This window comes from Symphodus melops (assembly GCF_947650265.1).
Source record: "Symphodus melops genome assembly, chromosome: 10".
Lineage (NCBI taxonomy): Eukaryota > Metazoa > Chordata > Actinopteri > Labriformes > Labridae > Symphodus > Symphodus melops.
In genome coordinates, this window is record NC_136700.1 from 6,558,216 (window position 1) to 6,582,270 (window position 24,055).

Sequence of the window (24,055 nt, forward strand, 5' to 3'; positions counted from 1 at the left end):
TTAATATCCTGTTAACGTTTAAAACATTAAAACAGTTTGTAATTAAATATCACATTCGTAAAAGTGATTCATGTTTGCAAAGAAATAATGCACACAGGGAAAACAAATGGACAAACACAAATCTAAACACGAATCTAACACGAAGCAGAACACAAGCTCACCTGCATGGGCATGGCCCCGGGGGGCATCTGTCCCCCGAAGTTCATTCCCATCATGCCTTGCATGTTGGCCTGCATGACAGGAACCATGGGGTAACCCTGCTGCTGCTGTTGCTGCTGTTGCTGCTGCTGCATGGGAACCATGCCTGAGGAAAAAAACAAACATCAAACACTGTTAGGATGAAATATAGACACAAAGAAGAATAGAGTATTCTATCACTATTTGAAGCATGAAAGTCAGCACAATTTCAAATACACGGAAGAGAACTTAATAGAATTGTGCAGTTTGAGAAGAGGCCTTTAGAGTCTGGACATGATTCAGAATTGAAAATCCATTTCCTGGACAGCTGGGGGAGGCGTGGGCTCAGCAACAACCAAATCTGTTTTTCTTTGTGACGACTGCGACAGCTCGGAACAAAACAAGAGGAGTGAGGAAAAGCAGTGAAAGTGTCGGTTTGTTTTCACGGATGCTATGTGAGCTGAGCAGCCAGCTCCTCCTGGAGCCGCCAGATGATTCACGGTGTTAGCAATCAGCTGCTCTGAATGAGTGGCTTGTTTAGGAAGCTGTACACTATCTACATTGTCTGAAATAATGCAGCCAATGGGAGACAACAGCCTCAATACGGCATGCAATCACAAGTGAGTGATACATCAAGAGGCCAGTGATGCATTACTCTGTGTGACTTTGAACAAAGGTTGGAGTTCCATGACACTTCTCAGGATGTACACCCTCACCCGTGTCACTATTCCCGTGAAAGAAATGATTGCACCTGCCACGAGCTGAGGCTGTGGTACTGGACAGACAGTAGCTCTGGGTAATGGGCCCGTTCTCCCAGCTCTACTACTCCAACGTAAACAAGCACAGAGTACGATAGCGTCTGGTAAAAGCTGCGCGTTACGGCAGTGTGTTGATCTGGGAAAGTGGTAAATGCATTTTTAGGCTGTTTCAGCGAACCTTGCATAAATGCAAGTTCACCTGCAGCAAGGACCGAAAGCTAGTGAACGCAATCTTGTAAATTCAAGTCAACACGTGATGTCACAGGTGTGGGCTGAATACTAAGGATTTATCCGTATTTGAATGGATAGCTTAGGTTGCTTGTTTTATAGCAAAAGATATCAGTATCATCCAGAAATGTAAGTGAAATTATCTACAAGATTCAGAGAGAGAGAGAGAGAGAGAGAGAGAGAGAGAGAGAGAGAGAGAGAGAGAGAGAGAGAGAGAGAGAGAGAGAGAGAGAGAGAGAAAGAGAGAGAGAGAGAGAGAGAGAGAGAGAGAGAGACGAGAGAGAGAGAGAGAGAGAGCTTTGTTTACAAGATATTAAAAATACTGAAACAGAATGACTCACCTTGTGGCGGTCCCAGACCTCCGCCAACAGGATACATAAAACTGAAAGAAGAAAACAACATGCATGTCATGAGACTGAGTGAACGTACACGTGATGGACACCTGTGAGATTTTTAAATGAGATATCTACTGCAGCCCTGAACACCTTGATAAACCATTCCTACTGAAACCTTCTGCATCATTGATAAACGACGACTTTTAAGAAGCCACAGGGAAACACTTCTTGTTCAATCACTGAGGCTTTACAAACACCAAGCAGCACTACATATTTACAAAGAACAGATCCTTTATGGGGTCATTCCATGCCAAGTGGTCCAATGCTGCCCACCCTGGCCATTTCATTCCTGAAATCCTTGCAGAACTGTAGATAGGTATTGTCTTTTTTAGCGCTATAAAGCACAGAGCCTCCTAAAAACACCAGTCTACTGTTTGGGAGTACTCGGGAACTATACCACCTACAGAGCAAACATGTTGCACATGTTCACTTCTGCCAAGTACTAACTTGTATACCCAATATCATCAAAATCTGAGATGGTGAGGTGGGGCAGATTTCATTGGACCACGTTGCATGGAATGACCCAATGAAGAACAAGAAGCCGCAGTGACAGATGAGTCACTTTTCAATAAGACAAAACGTCCGCACATTCAGTCAACAACAAACAAGTTCAGTGTCTTTTCTCATTTGAGCATCGATGCCAAAGCAAAGCTTAAATGATGCAGTTGAGTTTCCGCGGGCATATTGGCGTCGAGCTGAGAAACAAGCCTTTAAGAAATAATCCGACGGAGCCTCTACAAGCCGCCAAGTCTCTCGCCAGCCGAGCCAACACACACAGAGGCCTTCAGCTATTTGTCTAGAACTCATTACAGCATGTTTCTTCAGGCTGCCGCCGATGACGCAGAGACGGAGAGAAGAGCCAGCCGAATCTCTGACTCTGAGCATCAAACTAAACCAACGGGTGAGCGACATTATCATACTGATAACTTTAGTTCAAACAAGAGGAGCCAGTGAGCTCATCGTCACACAGTTCAGCCATCTGCAAACGCAATTACCAACTGCCCATGGCAAAGAAGGAATTGTTTTGACTTGGGTTCGATTTCTGCATGCTAAATTCACCTCCGGAAGCTTTTTAAAAGCATCATTACAAAGAATATGTTTATTTGTGTTCTAATCATGGGTTAAAAACGGTACACTCGGGCTGCAAATAATCGTTCTTTGAATCCACTAACTAATCCCTTCACACTGATTTTCACAAATAAACGTTTTCCGTTCATTTTCTGTGACCTTTATTTGGCTGCAACCTTTTTCTATCACATGTTCCAAGATAGTTCTTCTGATTCATCATTGAAAAGAAACAACAGATGGAAAGACATTTAGCAGCGTGAAATGTGCCTCTCATCGTTACAACAACTCAAAGAGTTAACAAAAACCCGGCACTTCCTCTCGAGTTGTATTGTTTGTATTGTGTTTTTAACCTGTGACGTGATGCTGTGGATCAACTCGACAGACACTTTAACATTTAGCAGCTAAAGCGTATTCCCAGAAGGTGGAGACCAAAAACAGAGCTAAAAGAGGAGTGAATGTCGCACTTACAATCTTCAGGTGAACACGAATGTTGAACGAAAGACTGCTGGATGGGTAAACAGGTAACTGTTAGCTGTATTAAGTCAACTTTATTAAGTCATAATGTGGCCATGTTGTGTTTAAAGTGTGTTTTTTTGCTGCCCCAAATTGGCCAAAATAAACTTTAAATGGAGATTTGTACAGATGTTGTTCACGCCCTGGGTCGACTTTTGATGACAATTTGTATTCCCCGTTTGTGGACAATGACAGCTAATGAGATGTGAGGTCAATATCACAGTCAGGTAGTGTAATGATCCTTTTTGTGATATAGAAAACAATCGTTTTACAGAGGATATATGAATTGTTTGTTTATCGATCATTTCGAATTGTTTAACCTTTCAGCAGAGAGAAGACGAGGCTGCTGATAAAACACGACTCAGCTGTATCTTCAGCGATAGTTCTGCCCGACTTCACGATGCTTCAGACTGTCACATCTGCTCCCTGGAAGATTTGCAGCTTAAAAGGCTTGGATAGGAGCGCTGCAGACAGCCCTGCTGCCCACCATCCTGCAGTGAATAACAGGTCATGGCTGGGCAGATTAACACAGGAGGAGATAAGCAGTGAGAGCAGCTGTGGCCCAGCAGGCTGCTGCCTTGTAAAAGGACTGTAATCATCCGACAGCTATCATCAAACTGTTGTTCAAGCTGGGAGAGTGACAGCAGGGTCAAAGTCATCATCAATGAGGAGGCACAATGTGAAATGATTTGATCATATTCTCAAGCTTCTATTAAAATGCAATATGTATTACACACAAATCTCTCATTTAAATGATGAATTACAGTCTTGGACGATACAGTTGCATAATATTATTGAATCCATTATGTCGCTCCACAAAAATACAGACAGATTTGAATCACTGACTTTCAGCTTGTTAACTAGGGGTCATTTTTGAAAAAAAAAAAAAAAAAAAAAAAAAAAAAAAAGTTACAGAGGAATCATGACCAGGTCTTTCATTAGCAAATAGTTTGAAAATTGATAAATGTTTTTTTTATTACTATTATTTATATTTATTTTATTATTTTTTTTTGGGGGGGGGGACTTTTTTTTTTTTATAATTGAGCAAGCAACACTAACCCATTGCATTATTGTAGATGTCTCCATGCAGGAATTACAGAAAACGTTCACATAATCATTATACAGTTTTTATACATTTAACTCAGACACCTGCAAAGGTTGCTTCACCTGTCAAATACGTTTTGTAAGTTGCACTCCTGCTCCACCTCCTGGTACACTCACTACTGTTGTGAAAATCAAGTGAACAGCTTCTTACATAACCATAATATTTAACATCATGCTACTAATGACAGGTGCAACCGGTTAAAGATGGCTCAAGTAAACAAATCAATCCATTATAACACTCATCAATAACTCTCAGATAGTGATGGCTATGATCACCTGCAGCTCCTGACATTAGATCTACTTTCCACCAACCTCCTGTCATTCACGCAGACTAAAGGGGTTTGGTTTCACATGTCTGATCAGTATCACCTGGTAAACTGAGATTCTTGCTCCCAGAGGATATTCATTATTCAAACAGCTCGAGCTCGCTGTATGAATTTTTTTTTTCTATCTCAGCTGCAGAGAATCATCGAAACTGTCATGATACAACATACCTGTACGTCTACTTAACATGTGTTTCTATCCACTGTCTTTCAAAGCGCTTAAATGGACGTGAGACTGGATTTACTGGATTTCAGAGGAACGCATGAAGCAGGACTGTCACAATCTCCATGAAAAGATAAATATAAAGTATATTTAACTGGTGTTTGAAGATAAAACAATACTAATCTAACAGCACCTTAAAAGATAATCCCTTCCCATCGACTTCCATTTCTTACTCTTACCAACATTGTTTTATTATTACGTGCAAACATTATATTTAAAAATAACTCATTGCAGTTGATAAAATACATAACAGAATCTGAATATATAACAATAAACAACCAGATTGTGCTTTTATAACAGGCCTGTCAGCACAGGTACAAGCTAGGAACTGTAGGTTCTTTAAAATATACAGTATGTTTCAGTAACATGAGCTGGAGGCATAGATCACATGCCCGAAGACATTGCAAAGACATAGTTTATTATAAAAAACATTTTGGTGTCAGTTTAGGTAAACTGTGAGCATTGACAGACAGCACACATCTAGCTAGCTAACGTTAGCTGAGACACCTGACAGCCAGCCATCTCATCAGCCAGCATCGACATCTAAACCAGCTCTTACTGCTGTCTTTAAGGCCCTACGCTGGAACAAATGTGTTTCAAAGCGGAACTAAACGGCGGATATTTTACAATATGTTATCGTCTTTCCCGACACAGTAGATTTAAAAGGCTAAAATACCTGCTGCCTCCCCCAGATCCTGGCCGCAGCGCCATCTTGATAACAGCAGTCACTGGTACGATGATGACGTCATTGCTGACGGAAGTGACACGGAATCTGTTGGCCCTCTGCTCTGTCTCTCAGGCACATAATAATAATATTGATGATAATAATAACAATAATAATAATGTAAACCTTCTTTTAATGTACCTATCTGTTTCTTACTCGTCTCATATATATCAACCCTGTTTTTTTTATTTTTATCGATATCATTAAAAAGAAACATCATTTCAATATCATATCATTCATCGAGTCATTTTCTCTCAGGAAAGTAGGTGTACTGAAAAAGTGCTACATCCATGGCTAGGCTTGACTTGTCTTTACTTAGTAGTACTTCTATTGTTGGCTGATTCATACTTCGACATTAAGATGTCAATACTTAGTACTTTTCACAAAAAAGTGCCATACATTTTAGTATTGTTTTATTGCGCTTGTCAATTATTTTATTCTGCTGTACTGTTCACCTTTCTAAAAAAAAAAAAAAAAAAATACCCGTGAGTGAATAATTTAGAGAGACGGATCCTGGAAAGCACAACACAGGGCTTTACTTTCTTATTTTAAGCCCACCCAAGAGCTGCGATTAATGTTGCATTCCAGCAGATGTCAGTGTTGAGCTATGGTACAAAACAGATGAGTGTGGCTCCACTGTATGTCATGCAGTCCTATTAATTACAGTTTTTGATCACACTATGCAATAATTCTGATTTACAGCCCACAACACTGTAAAGTTATTACAATATTTATTCTGTAAAATTACAGTAAAGAGCTGGCAGCTGTTATTTTACAGGAAAGTTATTTACAGTGTACATGCTGACATGACACATTTCATGTAATTTGGATGATGATTGTCATGCATTACTTACTGCATCTTACCAATAGGTGGTGCTATGGTTTTGTTTAAACATGCATGTAGCTCTGACTGGAGATCATCTTTGATGAAAACCCCCAATTTGTCCAGTAAAACATCATTAAGGTCTTTAATCGTTTCAACATTTGATGTGGATATTTAACGCTGGCCTGCAGGAGTAGTTTAAGTGTAAAATGTGACATTATCTGTTACCACTGGCTCTAGAGCGTCTGTAACTGAATATTATCACATATAATCTGTCTTTGTAGACATACAGTGTGCTGAGTCATTTTCATGTGTGTATTTGTGTATAATATTTCATGGTATCGGTTTATATTTTAGACACTAGCAGGTGATAATTGATAATGTAGGTCACAGGTGAACAGGCTGGTGTGGGAATATACAGATCTGTATGTAACGTAAACATAAACAAACATTTATAATCTCAGCAACAATCATTCATTATGTCATCATCACAGTTGGTCTGATTCATATTTAACAATACATCAGAGTAACATTGTTACCATGGTACACCCTGGGCACACACTTCAACAATGACCCGCAGCATTAACCTGAAGACTTGATCAAGGTCTTACCTTTTTTTCTGAACTAATTTGGGGTGGATTTGTTTAAAATCCCTGCAGTGGTAGCATGAAATTTCCTGTCCAAACAAGGCAGAACTCTACAATAATTAAAGATGATAGATTTCTTCCAACTGGAAATCTCATTATCCATGCAACGTTTTGAGCAAGAGGAGTATTTACGTTTGCAATTTCCATGTGTGAACCAAGTCAAATGGAAATGTTCACCACTTTTGACGTACGTGTTAAGCTCTAATGCTTTTAAGGACAGAATCCCTATCACCGCTCAGGTTTAAATTTAAAACACAAACACTGTGTTTGGAATTTGAATAGAGCTGTATTTTTTTTTTTAAGAAGAATGTGCAAGAAAAAAAAGCATACAAAGGTTAACAAATGCTGTAAAGACAAAATGTGAGCAGTAAAAGTGATATTGTTAAGAAAAAATAAAAATTCACTTGGGTTTGAGAATTGGGAAGTGTGTCTGTGAATTTGGGTGGGATATATAAACATTATACTAATGGCTTTGAGTCTGTCTATTTGTGTTTTTAGAAATATTTCATAGGTGGCCTCATATCATCATTAAGCAGTCTAAAGTTATTATTACAGATTTTCCATTTTAGCCCAAGCATTGCCAGTATGTGAGCCAAGGCTTGTTATCCTCCAACTGGACAAAATCAAGGCCATCATTTTTCTAAAATACTCAGCAATTTGCCTGTAAAATAACCGGCTTCCCTCGGCTTTCCAAATAAATCACGTTAAGCTCCTTTGACACCACACCGGCTAGACAGTTGCTAATAAATGATTGAAGTTAACACACACTCAGGGAGGGATCATACGCTGCCACACACATCAGACACATTTATACGCAGAGACAAGTACACACACAATCATTTTGTATGGCGTCTAGCTTGATCCCCTCAGCCTCAGCCAGTCTGCTCTGCCTCCCTCGCGACCCAAACAAACTCACGTTTGAGGAAGAAATTGGTCCAATAAATCAAAACTGTAACGAACACCAGCAACACCTAACTATGTTTTTACTGTCCTGCTGACCTTAAGAGCCCTATTAACCAGCCACAGGGAGAAAATATGGCTGCCACAACTCCTTCCTCTCCTCCCAGCACAGCACACGGCACAGCACGTTTCCCACACACTGTCAGGGATCACCTCTGACTCCTGACCCTACAGAGGGGGGGTTGGGTTGGTTTTAGAAGGGGGAGGGGACCACCCAGTGAGGCTTTTAGGAGGCCCCCTGGGGATGGGACTGCTGAGGGGTGTGGGACTAAGACTTCAGGGGACACAAGAGGAGAGGACGAAGATCAGAGAAGTGTGTTTGTGAGGATGGGGGAAAACAGTGAAGGAGGGGTGAAAGGGGCTTTAACTTTGTGAATGAATGTCGGGGGCCACTAAGTGCTTCAGTCAATGAGCAGACAGAGAAACACTAAACAATCACATCTGGGAAAGAACTTGTCCTGAAGCATGTATCTCTCTTACCTGAGGCCACTTAAGATTTGTGTGATTTTTGTGGCTGGTATCTGACAGAAGAAGATCTGCATTGATTGAAGTCATTATGTTGGTGCGAAAGGGGTAAGTGATATTTACTTCAGGCCTGATGGACTGAAGATAGACTTCTGTCCCTGGGTTGTAAATCTCTCTTTATCACCAACCAAATAATATTCCCAGTGCGTTCACTCAGGCAGGAAGGCGCCCCCAATAAAGCTGCTACGTTGTCCTGACACATCATCAGGTTGTAGAGCGTCTCTGGTGTTACTGGATGAATACTGCTCTAACAGGCAGTTCAATCTCATCCCTGTTTTCTCTTGACATCATTGTTTCTGGTAGAAATGTATGGCATGGGTGTTAAAAGTACACTTTTGTTAAATAGAATAAATCCATAAAAATCCCCACCAATGACTGAACGCAAAAGTTCAGACGCCATTATCATTTCACATTCTCCTTGTTTTCAGCAAATCACACTATAAGAGATGTGTGGGATACATGTGTTAGTCCGTCTCTCAACATGGGGAGCTGCTCTCAGGACATCAGTTGTTGTTTCAGACTAAAGATACCAGACTTCCAATGAGTCACAAAAGAATGAAGTTTAACGTAAAGGAAGTTAAACACCTAAAGCTGCAGAGTTATTAGAGCAGCAGCTTCCATAAGCTGTCATGTAGTACCCTGTGTAACAGGACACTGCTGAACCTATTTTGAATGTGTCAGCAACATATGACATAGCTGGTAGAGATGGAGCAAACCCCCTTGATTTATAGCAATGAAAGATTTTTACAAGATGATGACAAGGTGGGTTTAGCTCCTCATAAAAAATGTGGAAATTTGCGGCAGAATTGAAGTTTAAATTAACATTAAATAGATATGCTTAGAAGTTCCTCAGAACTTTCCTTTAGTGTGATCTTTGGGACTTTCCCTCCGTTGTGTCTTTTTTGAGTCGGAGAGACAAATAACTTTTGTTCTGGGGGATTTCTACTCAGATAGTTCGGCCTACATCACTACTGGTGGAAAGTCTAAAAGTCTAAAGTTGACTTTCCCTTACATTTGAAAAACAAAAAAACTCAGTAACTTTCTGCTGTCAGATAGTTCACCAAACCCCCTTCATATATACATCTATCATGTCAGTTATTCATCCATGCACACGATTCTTTAAAGCTGTTTTTCCAAATGTTTGTGTTAAAAAAAAAACTAAAAAAAAACTTCACAAAACATTCTTAAACGAACCTCGCTCTCTCCCAGTGCCAGAAAAAGTTTAAATCTTCCCTGTGATTTGTTGCAAGCAGCTCATTTGGGGATATTGCACAGCGGAAATCACAGTTTTTGAAACCTTCACACAGAAACCACACAGGCAATTCAAACGTTGGTGTTTATTTAAGACTGACAAAAGTCTGAAACATTTCCTCCCCGCCTTATCTCACCATTAATTAATCAACAGCTCAGGCATGCACACACATGTACACACACACCACACACACGTATAGCAGCTATTGATGTGTCTCCCTTTGAGGCCCGCTCACATCATGAGTGCTGCTGAGCAGGTAAGTGGTGCTGGGTAAACTGATCTACCCCAAGGCTGCTGCACCCCAACCACAAACACACGCACACACGCACATACACACACACCTATTATTGTCCCTTCCATGTTTTCCCATGTGTCCCTGCTTCCTGGGCCCCTTCTACCTGCCGGCACATTCCTGCTGCGGCCTGTCAAATCTCTTTGTGTTCACACTCTTTGTTGCTCTGTTTCCGCTGTCACTCTGCCTTTATCACCTTTTTTCACTGTGTGTCTGTGCATGTGTGTGTGTGTGTGTGTGTGTGTGTGTGTGTGTGTGTGTGTCTGTGTATGTATGTGTGTGTGTGTGTGTGTGTGTGTGTGTGTGTGTGTGTGTGTGTATGTTATCTGTTATGCTCTCTCCAGCAGTCATGCACCAAAAAGAAAACACAACAGCTGCTTTAATGTATGACACACACGTTTATTATTAAATCATTTGAAGAATGCAGACAAGGATGGAGATTTAAGTATTGACCATAACCTGCTGGAGTCATCTCTGTTAGCTTTATAGTTCAGTAGGTTCATATTTTTTTCTAGACATGAGAGCAGCTCCGGACAATAAAGCAAAAAAAGGTTTCCCTGTACTGATACCATAAAATGTTTGGCCGATGCATTTTGAGCACTCACTTCCACCTGTAATTATTCTCTCAGAATAATGTGTGTTCACAATTTTGTGGCAAACCTTCGATGAAGTCCTTTTCCTGTTCAGCAAGACAAAGCTTCCGTCCACAAAGCCCAGTCCATAATTAAAGTTTGTTTAATCCCACTTTTGTGAGGAGGAAGTTCACTGATCTACACACAAACCTGACCTTAAACTCAGCCAACACCTTTGGCACTAAACTGTGGGCCGGGTCTTCAAGTCAAACAGACCACATGTGTGCTTTTGTTACTGTGAAGGAGCAAAACCCTTTAACCGAGCAAAACAGTCCAGTAGAGAGTCTTTTTTAATAATATTTTTTTAAAAAGTACCAGTATATCAGTAAGCATATCAAATAGCTAAGGAGTAGATTTTCAACAATCATAGGTACAAAGTCATGATTTTTATAAACCTTCCGCTAATTATTATTATGATTGACGGTGATATTGACATTACATAACTGTATTCCGACCTTAAAGAAAAATGTGCTGCATCTCTAATCAAGCCCTCTCTCAAACCTACCTGGGGCTGTTTAGAAAAAAGCCTGGTATAATAGTTGTACGTATTGATTTGGCCAAAATTTCATATGAAATATGGATGCAAACAAATGCAAGTGTTTGCATACAAATGCTTGTTTGTGAGAGAGGTGATGAGAAACAACATGCCAGATGTTGTAGAGCAACCTGAGACCAGCTCTGGTTTCTCCCTAGCGACCGAAGACGTTGGTCACAGTGACAAAAACAAAGTGACCCACAGCAGCTGGGGGGCAGGGAATGTGTGTGTTGCTTCATATATGTGCATATGTTAAGTATGTTGCATACATGCGTGACATCTGATAGTAGCACAGGGCAAATGCCTGGAGCAGAAATAACCCGTAGTCAGTTGATTCCCACGCTTAATATGTGAGCGCTGGACTTCAGTTTAAAACCACTTGAATCAGATGCAGTGGGCAAAATCCATGCGTGGGTCTCGTTACCGGCAATCAAAAGTCAGAGATTTCTAACCAATGAGGAATGACATGACAATGTATCTGAAAGAGCGTCAAAGAAGATGATGAAGTGAGGATAGAGAGTGAATAATTTATGCTTCATATAACACGCCGAAGGGCTATAAGTGGTTTTCTTGCACAACAACAACACTGCTGATTCATGCAGTGTGGAGTAGACCGCTTGACAACAAACATTCAATTAGACTCCTTCATCTGTCTCTCCCTGTTTGTCATCACATGCCTGTGTTTGTGTCTCCACAAACGGTGTGTGTGTGTGTGTGTGTGTGTGTGTGTGTGTGTGTGTGTGTGTGTGTGTGTGTGTCCTGAGGGAGGAAGTCGTGTTGCAAACAGGAAGGTGCCGACTCAATCTTTATTTTCCAAACAGTGCTCCTCCGACACAGCGAATTATTCGCCTGATGATATCATTTGTTTGGAAAGGATTCTGACATGCGGGGCAGAGAATCAGAGCATTAAAAAAAAAAACAGGAAAAGACCCCAAATGTTTTCAAAACTTATATCCCGAATCCTCCATATGTCTGTTGAGGGATTCAGAGCATGTTTGATGTGTCTTCTGTTGATATTCAGCGAACTGAAGTAATATTTGGACAGAGACACTGTTTTGACTCATATCAGGCACGTGTTTGTGCTTATGCCAAACATCAGACCGAAAGCTGTGTGTGGCACGGATGGGTATTATAATGATATTATTTAGTAAAAATAACAGCAACATGATAGCACTTAAAGCTCTTATCACTCTGGATAGAAGTGGAACATGTGTTGACTTCACTTAATTTCCATTTTGGCATGAAGACTACAGTACAAAGTGAACTGATTTTTTTTTAGCTCAGTAATATGTTCGCTCTATCACCTTAATACTGATATTTGGCATTAGGGCAGATGTGTGGTTTAAAGGCCTGAGCTGGGGGATAAACCTTGAGATTGGGCTTACAGGGGCTCTGCTCTCAGCACTGTGGCATGCCCCTTATTTGCCCTCACTGGCCGGGCAGGGGTGTGTAATCTCTCTCTTATCTGCAGCCCTCTTTACTCCGAGAAGGGGGATCTGGGAGTAGGGGGACAAAATATTGAAGTGTTGTCTTTAAATGTTAGTGTGTAAATCCATCCTCAGCTAAGTTTCCTGTTCGGTGATACAGTAGTTTCATTTATTAATGACAAAAAAGGAAACATGCTTTAATAGTTCAAACAATGCAAAATTGGGAAAACAAAAACGCAAATAATGAAATACAGAGATAAAAGCAAATAATCAAAACCCAACAATCTAAAAGACTTACATCAAAAAATGTGTTTTTAAAAAGTAAAGAAAAGTCAACAGTTATGAAAACACGAGTTATCAGCTACAATTGGTTATCATTGAATGTACAGTGACAGGAACAGAAAGGAAGTTTAGTTATTGCTGATTATAGGTAATAATGGGAGAAAGTAGGATTTGGCTTATACTTCCTGTTTTGGAGTGTCAGTGGAAACTTAATGAAAACACCTGCTGTTCATCACTATTAGACTTCACTTTGAGACTTAGGGGGCTCAAGGGCTCAACAAACTTCAAAAGAGCCAGGTCACCTTCCCTTAATCTACATCTTCTTCAAGCAGTCATTTTCTGCTTCTAAATGAAAACAGGAACTTTTTCGTTTTCAATCTTCTTCATCAGAATTTCAGCGTGCACTTTTTTTTCCTTTTTTTTTTTTTTACTAACACTCAGCTTTGTTATGAAACAGACTGAAATGAACACTGATGTCTCTTAATGACCTTTTTAGAAGTAAACAAGACCACCAGGGAAGAAACTGATAACTTCATTCAATCTAATTCTCGTAACCAGTGCCAAGGTGTCAGAAGGAGTGACCCTGCAGAAACCGCCTCTTACTGCATCGATTCACATTGCTGTTGAAAGATCTCATGTCACTATCATAGCATGTGCATCTTAAATGACAGTGGCTAACATGATTGAATTACGGAGCAGTTTGTCACAGTCAAAGATTAAATGAGTAAAACAGAATCACTGTTACTTCTTTCCAAGTCCATCGACCACCATGTTCTCTCCAGTTCTTTTTCCTGTCCGTTATCGATCAACGACGAAAGTAAATTATGAAAACTACATTTAATGACGAGTTGTTCAAAAAATAATCAGTGTAAGCTGGCTGTAAAATGGTTCAACAACCTTTCAACCATTTTTTCAACCAAATATAAACAATGAAATCCCCGCAGGTGCTCACTGGGATTATGATCATTATTTCTACGCTCGAGGTTAACTGAGTGCACTGGTCAGGTTGGATTGCATCACCCCCTCTGAACATCCTCTGTGGCAGCTCAGGTGTGTTGTGATAAGTGTGTCACTGCACTAAACACATGGACATCTGACAGCATAACAAAGCAGGGGTTTTTTTATGACACACTCCCATGATCACACTGACAAACAGGCCTCTCTGCTCTTATCTATACTGCTGCAAAGGGCTCCCTCTGTTCTACAGAAGAACAAAGTCCACCAGTTTCTCTACATTAACCCAACAAAGAGAGAGAGAGAGCCTGAGTGTGTGTGTGTGTGTGTGTGTGTGTGTGTGTGTGCTTCACTTCCAGCAAATGCCCTTACAGCGTTTCGGGCAAGCAGGTGTCCTTTGTTAGGTCTAATCCCTGCAAACCTCTTTCAAAAGCAGGCTGATATTTACTTTTCTCCACCTCCCTAAGACACTCTGACGTCAGTGCTGCTGAGTTACTGACAAGGCTGAAATGTGTCTTTCACAGCAGTGCATGCTGAGGACAGTTTTTATGCCCTATATCTGTTCCACACGCACATGATTTAAAGCAAACTCCCGTCCTCCTTCTTTTTTCTTCTTTGTTACATTCTGCAACAAAGTTTCCAAGAGAGAAAAAAAACAAAAAAAACCTCTCACCCTCCCACTTTGTTATCTGTTCACTCTGCCGCCTCATGTCTCCTTCTCCTCCCCTGTCTTCTTCCTGTAAACCCCCTCTTTCCTTCCCCCACAAAATCTGGGTTGTCTTGCACAATTGTGCCAATAACTCACTATTTCTACATCCCCCTTGTTATGTCATATACCCTCTGTCTACAGCTCAGGGCCGTTTGTCAATCAGCAGCCATAAAGTAGCACCCATTTGGACCCGCCCATTTTCCATAAGGCTGTAGATACATAAAGTGTGGCTCGCTTGTTTTTCTCACCTCATTTCTATTTTCTCCCCTAGTTGTAAGTGTCTGCAGTTGCACGTCTATTTTGAAATGTAGAATTGGGGCAGCGTTTGCATTAGCCCGAAAGTCATAAATAGGCAGTCAGCTTTATATAACGCAGCAACTTCATGCAGCAGCCTGCCCACTCTGTTTATATTGCTATACTTATGTTGCTGGCTCTTTCTGGTCTCTCACCTGCTACCCTATCCGAGCGGTCAGAAGCGGCTGCAAGTACTGTTGGATGAATGTCTGAACAGCATGTGTACAATAAATTTACACAGTAAAACAGGGAGTACACATTGAGTCATTTGAATGCACAAATAAGGCATGCCTGCTTTGTCTGCAAAATGTGTGGTTGTGTGTGTGTGTGTGTGTGTGTGTGTGTGTGTGTGTGTGTGTGTGTGTGTGTGTGTGTCTGTCTGTCTGTAGGGCTATTGTTCATGCAGTGTGAGTGTTCATGAACAGTACATTACAGTGAGGTTTGGGTGGGTTATGTAAGAGGAGGGTGGGTTGATGGAAGAACAGAGTAACTCATAAGGGCGGACATACAGTATGATCTCTATCCATGCTGCGACATGTCAGGATGAGAGAATGGCACCTCTTGTGTATCTGCGTCTGCACTCATCAATAAGCCCCTTTGACAGAGACACAGATGCAATGTATGTCTGTCGTCGACCTGCTGCTCACTCTCACCATCAGACACCTACACCCCTCCCACCTACATCCCACCTCCACTGGAAAAAAACAAAACATCCATTGAGAAAACTACAATTCTTTGTATAATAAGCCTCCCTCCCATGTTTCATTAAAAAAACACGCTTTGTTTTTCTCTGGTTTCTTTTCCACTAACTTATAGCTTGTTTTTGCGAGCAGCTGCTTGCTCTGGGCTTGCAGGTTTTGAGACAGGAGATAGTGAATCACAGTAGTACAATAAAGACACACTGTTAATCACACAGATCCTGGTGGAACAGCAGACTGACATCCTGATGATAACACTGTTTCAACAGATGTCAGGGGTCACATGAGCTCAGGTTTTTCCATGGCTAACAGAGCTCCAGCTCAGCCTGATGTCACTCCAGGGGCAATGTGATACTACCAACAAGTAAACTACAAAGTTAACACTGGAGTGATGCATTGTTTTTTTGAGAAGAGAAAGAACATTTCAAATGTAAGTGTGCGTGTGTGTCTGCGTATTTAGATATTTAGCCGGATTAAGAAGGGAGACTGATCTGACCCAGTCTGAAAGGATTCTATCTTTAGGCAAGCTAAGACATCTGCAGCAGCTGGCAGGCACAGTCATCAGGCTAATTTTAGGCAGCAGACGGCTGCATGTGATGGCATCAGGTCTGAATAAGAGAGAGAAGGAATTTATTTATTTATTGTTTTATTTTGAACGTGTGAAGACAACAAAATATAATAAACAGAATAATAAAGTCATTCTCAGTGAATGAAAGGGAGAATTTGGGGGAGCTAACCCGCTGTTATACTAAACAGAGACAAGGAAGAGAACAATCTGAAAACTATATAATTCATATTTTAACAAACAGAAAGGCTGCTTACAGTTACAGGTCTGTTAACATGTTTGCTAAAGTTCTGATTTACTTCAGTCAAAAAGAGTTGATGCAGGGCACTGATCAGACACACCGATGATAAATGTAAGCATTTTAAGAGAAGGAGAATGCTGACATAATTTTTTTTTTAACAACATTATGCGTAAAACATTTCAGGTTATCATGGCTGGGATTTCTATCTTGGCTCATTTTGTTGGTTTGTTGTAACAGCTGAAAAAAAGAACATGTGGATTACAGAAAAAAATGTGTAGATGATGTATTTATTTTTACTATTTTTACTAATATGACTTGTTTTACTGCGCTCAGCACCAGTTTTTGTCATCAGTTTTCCAGGTACAGAACACAATACAACAGAGGAAAGAGGTTTTAGAAACAGCTTGTGGTTGTTGTTGGAGCAGATCCAAGTCCAGTATTAGTGGACCCTGTCATTGGAAATTAGCACTACATTATAGAGATCTAAGTTTAATGTATGTATACTAACATTAAATCACTGTTGCTAATCAATCTGTCGTCATGAAACCAGCTCGTTGAAAAAGGATGAATTAGAAGATGAGTTGAGCCACTGATGAACTTTCAGTTTGGACTTAGCCTTGTGTACAACGTGGTACTCTTCCCTTTATCTCTTTACTTTTTTTTAAGGCAATGTATTTTATTAAAGAATAGTCTCATCCTGCTGTCCTGTCATACAGTCAAATTTTTCAGTCATTGTGTGAACATTTGCTGTGAAAAATGTCAAAAAGGCAGCATGCTGTTTATCCCTTCATCTGACCCCTACCCAGCAGCGTTGGCAAAAACCATAAAATATTGTTATATAAATATAATCGCTCTTGTAACTGATGCATCTCGTTTGCTTTTTTTAATGGGCTTGAGCTTGTATAGTGATTTTCTAGTCCTCTGACTACTCAAAGCGCTTTTCCACCTCAGGTCACACCTCCACATTCACACACTGATGGCTGAGGCGGTTATGTAAAGTGTCCATTGAGAAGTAACTAATCCCATTCATACACCCAAGCACCCTAAGTAAATTGGGGTTAAATGTCTTGCACAGGGAGACATAGACCATGTGGCTGCAGGAGCTGGGGATCAAACCCCCAATCTTCGAGTTGAGAGACAACCGTCTCCACCAACTCTCGCGCCCCTCATACTGTAGGTCGCATGGAATCTGTATTAATTTCACTTGGTTACATAACCAGCCTATAACTCCTCACAGGAGCTGTGTGTACTTTAATTTCTATGCCATGAGTTTGTACTTTAATGTTGTTTTAAAAAAAAAGAAAAAAAATCAATGCATGCTAAAGAACCAAAGCACTGTGTCAAGGCAAGGTCAAGATCGTGGTCACAACAAAGACTTGAAGCATGTGACGCGACTTGTTTACTTATCACCAAATGCAACACATACATAGTGTTGCCTCTACCAGCTCCGTATGATTTGTGTTGCAGCTCTTGAAATAGACAAAAGGACCAAACAACATCACGAATTATTAAATTGGAGAACCCAGCTTTGTCCTTTGTCCAGGAAATGAGCCGAATGTTTATGAAAAGATTATAAACCAAACAAATACAAAAAGTCAGAACAATGAGAAGGAAAGCCAGAGATAAAGAAAGATACAATGAGAAATATACAAGGATTCTTTTAATTTGGGAAAATGTAGTGAATGGTGGATTATTGTAGAGCAGGGCTCGTTAGGTTCAGTATGAGCCGGGACATTCAGTGGCCTGAGGGACTTTCTCTGCTATTCAGTCAAGCATGCAACAAGCTGTTCACTGTGTGTGACAGCAGAGAAAAACACTGTGAATCTGTACCACGCACACAGTGATCCAGCTTGAATCCCTACACTTAAAATACAAGGAAGTATGTGTAATATGTTTGTTATTTTGTTTACAGGAAAACGTGCACATGACAGGTTGAAGCATCAGTCATCAAGGTAAGTCAATCGGGGAAATTAAGTTACGATTGCATTATGTTTGCTGCTGGCTCTCCAATCCAGCAAAACAGGAAACAACATTTGTTTTCATAGTCGCAGATTTGGGTTGCACAGATTCCCAAAAGCTCCAGTCCATGAGCACACACATTATGTTCATTCACACACACATATATAAACACACACACACACATAGAGGCATGCATGTGTGACAGAGAGACTGGTTGTTCCTCCCTCGGCTGGCAGCTCTGAGACGCCACGGGTCTATTTTTCAAAGGCCAAGGTCAGAACGGCCCGCATTCACCGGGAAGTTACCAAGTAATGAGACCAATTATGAGGCTGCCGCAAGGAGGTATTCAATCTCTCTCTTTCTGTCTGTATCCATCCTTCTCTCTCAAATCCCACCAGGAATAAGGCCTTACTTTGTCCTTGGAAATGATCCTCATTTTTACGAAAAGATTAAAAAACAATAAATACCGCTTCTACTTGACTTTGGCTGTCGGCTGAAGATATCACGTGACTTTGTTCCCACAGCCGGGCAAAATGGCACCGCTCTCGATCAGCCCTTTCATTTTGGCTCACATCGCACTCCCTGTCTGTCTGCTCTGCTCCCTCTGTCTCTCCCTGAACCTCCTCTATCTCATTCGGTCCCTTGCTCCCTCCCTTCTTGTCTCTTTGTGGTTAACTCCCATCAGTCAAGTGTCCCATTATGAGAAATCCCTCACAAACACACCATTGCAGCGTGGTATGTGTCCATAAAAGACGATGTGTTGTTCAACCTTGACTGAGGTAATAAACCTCTGCAAAATGCCTCAATCACCCAGCTGGGAGAGAAATGTAAAGTAGATTTATTAGGACTGTATTTAACTTGACTTTTGAAAGAGAACTGTTGCATAAAATCAAAAATCCAACAAGTAATTTGTCATTTACCAGAACAACACGTTATGTTATCAAACTCTTGGTACTTAGACTTAGTGAAATCCTGCAGCAAGTCTTTGTTCTCATTCTTCTGGTGGTGAAAGCTGCTTTGCTGCTGACACACACCAGACGTCATGACCTCGTTTCCCAACACGTCCAAACCCTCAAATGGTTCTTAACAACTCAGCTCCTCCTGATGTTTTGTTGGCTGACGCTCTGCAGACTAACAAAGAAAACAATCAACTGTCCAAACCGAAAAGGGAATCGGACAAAAACACCCCAACCAAAAGCATCAAAGACATTTTCTGAATTGAATAGAGAGGCTTAAAAGTGCTTTGACTACCTTCCAGTGGTGCACTCTGAGAGAAGCCTTAGCTAAATACAGAAACAAAAGCAAATGGATGATGTGGATTCACAATAGCCAGCAGCATCACAAAAAGCGTTTGCTCTTGTAAACTTTACCGGCAGTGACTGGATAGATTTATAAAGTTGGGGAGGGGGCTGTGACAACAAACAGAACAAAACTGTGAGGATGTGAGATATGTTCGAATACAAAAAGTGGATAAAAGTCTTTCAGAATGAGAATGAAGAACATGGAGAAATGCTATATCCCTACATTTCTACAAACATTTTGTTAAGCTAAATACAGTAGACTCTTGTGTTCAATGAAATATTCTGAAATCTCCGTTACTCTTTTTATAACAACTTCCTACATCCCAAATCTTTGACAAGTCTGAATACACATTTCTTGAATGCCATGCAGTCATGACCTTCCCTTCATTTTATTATGATAAAAAAAAAAAACTTGCCGTCACTTGAAAAAGGATTGAGATCAGTAATCCATCACAGTTAAAAACATGAGTTTCTGTTTGTATTTAGTAATTAATGCCTATATGTCAAAGCTTTGAACTCAGAAAGAGTTACTCTCTACTTGAAAGCCATTTCTGTTTGTATCACGCTTTGTCACTGTTTTATGTTTTGTATGTGTTTTGAAAAAGAACAGAAAAAGCTTGTAAAAGGATAAGTGATTTCCAAGGACATGCAAAAGAAAGTAATTGAACTACAACCGCTGAATAACCTTTATAAACCCTCACAAACACAGATAGTTCTTTTAACACTTATCTTAACCTCTGTCATCTCGTTGCCTGCACCCTGCCAGTCTCTGATCAGACTGGTCCAGACACGCAGTCTGGACAATGTCTGGGGTCAAGGCCCTCCTACAGAGCTCCTCTCATGGGTCATATCCTGTCCAAAGGGGGAGAAAAAGGAGGCTCCTTTTACTGTGGGAGGTGATAGCCTGGAGGTCAGAGGTCAGGGCTGCTTTCTCAGGTTTCAAAGCTTGCTCAGGGCCGCGGTCGCAGGGTCACTGCGGCTAGTTTGACTCTATTTAGGACTGCTATGTCTTTGTGGATGATGCTAATAGTTTCCGCAATTAAACACTAAAAATGGAAGCATTCATATCCTGTGGTGAAAGAGGGGAAGCAGTGATGATCGTCAGGGTAACTGCTTTGTTGTCTAAACACGTGATTCGTTACTGAGTCCTCGTTACCTGTGCAGTCAGGTTGGGAAGAAGTACAAGAGTATTGAAAGCACAAGGCGGTGTTGCAAACAGGCTGCAACAGTGGTTTCAGTGTGTTGTTTCTGTGGAATTTACACTCATTCATTGTTGCCAGCTTTGCTTCGACTCCAGTGGACACGGCCTGGACTGTTGGGACTAAAATACTACATTTATCAGCGTGTGCACAAGTGTGACGATGGAAGCGTCAAATAATTGAAGAAAATGAATAAGTGTAAGAGCTTGAGAAATTTCAAGGTAGCGTGACGTCATCACCCAATGGTTTCTAAAGAAATTTTTTGAAGCTGATCAGTGGTAGTCGCCATATTGGAAATGCTGCCTCAAACTAACTTTATTGTAACCTACACGGTAACAAATGGATCAACTCAGCTGGCCTGGATCTAAAGAATGGGTTATTGTGGTTATGGAAGACAAAATAGAAGACAAGAGCAAGACAGATGACGATAAGAAGGGTGATAGAGAGTGTGCAGAAGACCACAATCCAAAACACACACAAAAAAGAAAAAGTAGTGGAGGACCTAAAAGCACATCAGAAGCACAAGTTGATCCCTGTTGTTTTCCGTCCAGCTGTAAAGACATGGGAGAAGTGGAGCGCTTCTGCAGGTGTTATCTTAGTGACTGATAAAGAGCTTTAAACCCAGCGTGGCGTGCTGCGAGGAGGCGGGCTTCATAGTGAGAGAGGGACATGCTTACATAACTGGCCCTGTAACTGCCAACAGCCGACCTGGTTAGAACGTCAAGGCTAAAGCCTTGGTGGGTCCAAATCCAGATTTCATGTGTCTCTCAATAAGTACCTTAGGACAGTCCTTGACCGTCACAGGTTCTGTGTCCTGTCAGGATGAGACTCCTCAGTCGAAGCATGAGAACAGACGTGCTGATTAGACAAATTCCAGTGTCACTATGATACACTAATCACTCATTCATTTTAACTGCAGTAAACAGATGATGAAGCAGAGACACTCTTCGAACACACAGCTGTTAAAACATATCAACATGAGGTAAACTGTTGACTAAAAAGATAAACGTACAGTTAACCATTTGAAGTACTCTGAGAAATGAAGAGTAACCACTAAAGTTATTATCAATCACCATATGTGGGACATGAATTTCCATATATGCCATATACCATATGTAGATAGATACTTTATTGATCCCGAGGGAAATTCAAGCCAAACAACGTTGCCTGACATCGCAGCCGTTGCGTTGCCACCAGCAGGCTTAAAATACCTCCTCGCTTAAGGTAGGGGAACAATAGCGGTCACTGTTAAAATACAGACAAACAATGTTCATTGTCCTCTCATGTCAAATAAAGACATTAGGTCGACACATCCATCACCCTGACCGCCTCCCTCTGCGGATTTTGTGGCTTTGTAATAATATCACACTATTTCCTCCTCAGTCTGATTGCAACAGCCACTGTATGTCTTTGTCACCTAAACCCTTGTGATTAAATGACTGGTGGTATCTTTAAGTTGAGGAAGGACAGTCTCAGCATTTATCTTTGGAATTGATGACCACATGTGCACTCAATCTTGCATGTGTGCAGCAAAATTATCTGTTTACTTTCGCAACCAGGAACACTTTGTTCCCTCTGTGCTGTAGAGCTGGTCAGACCTCTAATGAGTCACAGAGGGGAGTCACTAATCAGCTTCCACCTCTAACATTATCAATGACCACTAAACATGTGTGTGTTTATTTCATTGGCTTTTGTTTACTCCAGGAACTAAATCCCACTTTAGTTGATAACGTCAAATGTGCACTGATGTTTGTGAGCACTCAGTCAGGGTGAACAATCAATATTTAAACCAGTGAGTCACCCATGGGGTAACTGTTTCTTTGTTCTTTAGTCAAACTGAAGGTTATTGGATTTTCAGTCCAAACAGAGCTAAATATTAGATGACATCAAGGCCAGTGAAAAAAAGGGTGAATGTATATGGATACACAAAAACACCCACACCCTGTACTCGTATATGTCCCATATGGGAGATCAAAGCACAACAGGCTGTCAGCAGTCAAACAGAGAATGAGGGAACACCAACAAAATAAACTGAGAAAGAGTGAGAGAGGGAAGAAAAAAGTGGAGAGGCAGAACGAGGAAGAAAATGTGCACATATGTCCCAGAGAAAATGAGGTCACAACATCCATAAGCCATTTCTACTCAGAAAACAATGTAAGTCTCAGGAGGCCAATCAGATAACATGAGCCAAGTAGGCCGAAGTGTCAGCCAATCACCATCTCTGTTGGTGACATCAGACGAACAGTTGGATTCAAACCAGGTAATATGATCTCCCAGAGAAAGGGGGAAAAAATGAAAAAGGTGGTTCCCCTTTGAAATCTAAACCTCATAGAATCAGACCCCAACGTCTTCACTTGTGTGCTCCATTTCCATCGGCTATTTCACTTTTAAGAGTGATTTTCATGACCCAGATACAATTTGACTCTTAACGCTGAAACTTCAGCGGAGGCAACTTGAGATGTTCTGCAAACAGCAGATGTTCTCCTTGTCAAGAAAGTCACAACATCTGCTTTGTGTCAGCACAGCAGAGATTATAAATCCAAAATGTTCGCAGCTGAACCTCGGAGATAAACGTGAAATTGTGACATAACTCTAGTCAGTTATAAACTACAATCCTGAATGGTGAGGAGTTTCTATTGTGTGGCAGAGCTGCAGATAAGAAGCTGACTGTTGTCTATCATTGTCTAGCTGTGTGCTCAGCTATAAACTAAGAATAAGATTTACAATAAATCATTTAAGTATACAGACAAGCATGTCTCCAGGAAACTCAGCACTCAGACTCTGGAGTGAATCAATGACAAACAACTGTTACAGTACAGGTTGACAGATGGTGAAATGACTTCGCAAAGAATCTACTTGAGCGGTAAGGTCGTTTATAGGTACTTTCATGTGAATAAACCTGGAGGGTACAGCTGAAGCACCTGCACATCAATACAGTGGACATGTGCCAATGCAAATATAAACAATCATGTGCACATCTGAACCGTCTGCCTGAAGAAAAGACACGTGTTTCACAAACCACAGGACAGATGTGGAGGCAGGGATAGGCCTCTTTATAGTAAACGACAGAGCTGTTCAAAGAGGCCCCTCTGACCCCGGGACAGACCGACTCAATTACCTCCCCATAATGAGACCACACTGTGGGGAGGGGGGGGTTTATATAAGCTTATTAAAACATAATCCTGCTAGCAACGCTGAACTGTAGCATGTCAGAGAGGCTATAGACCTGCTAAATATTACTACCTAT

General features: G+C 40.9%; 1 protein-coding gene across 7 annotated transcripts in view; it reads right to left on the reverse strand.

Moving 5' to 3' along the window:
• Positions 1 to 5,558, reverse strand: part of synrg (synergin, gamma) — a 33,988-nt gene extending 28,430 nt beyond the window's left edge. For all 7 annotated transcript variants that reach the window (XM_079353483.1, XM_079353482.1, XM_079353481.1 and 4 more), the window contains exons 1-3: positions 5,466 to 5,558; positions 1,505 to 1,545; positions 162 to 304 (exon numbers count right to left, since the gene is read on the reverse strand). In XM_079353483.1, the coding sequence (XP_079209609.1) occupies positions 162 to 304; positions 1,505 to 1,545; positions 5,466 to 5,500 (219 nt within the window). In that variant the 5' untranslated portion in view covers positions 5,501 to 5,558. The remainder of the gene's footprint in view (positions 1 to 161; positions 305 to 1,504; positions 1,546 to 5,465) is intronic.
• Positions 5,559 to 24,055: the final 18,497 nt, after the last annotated feature.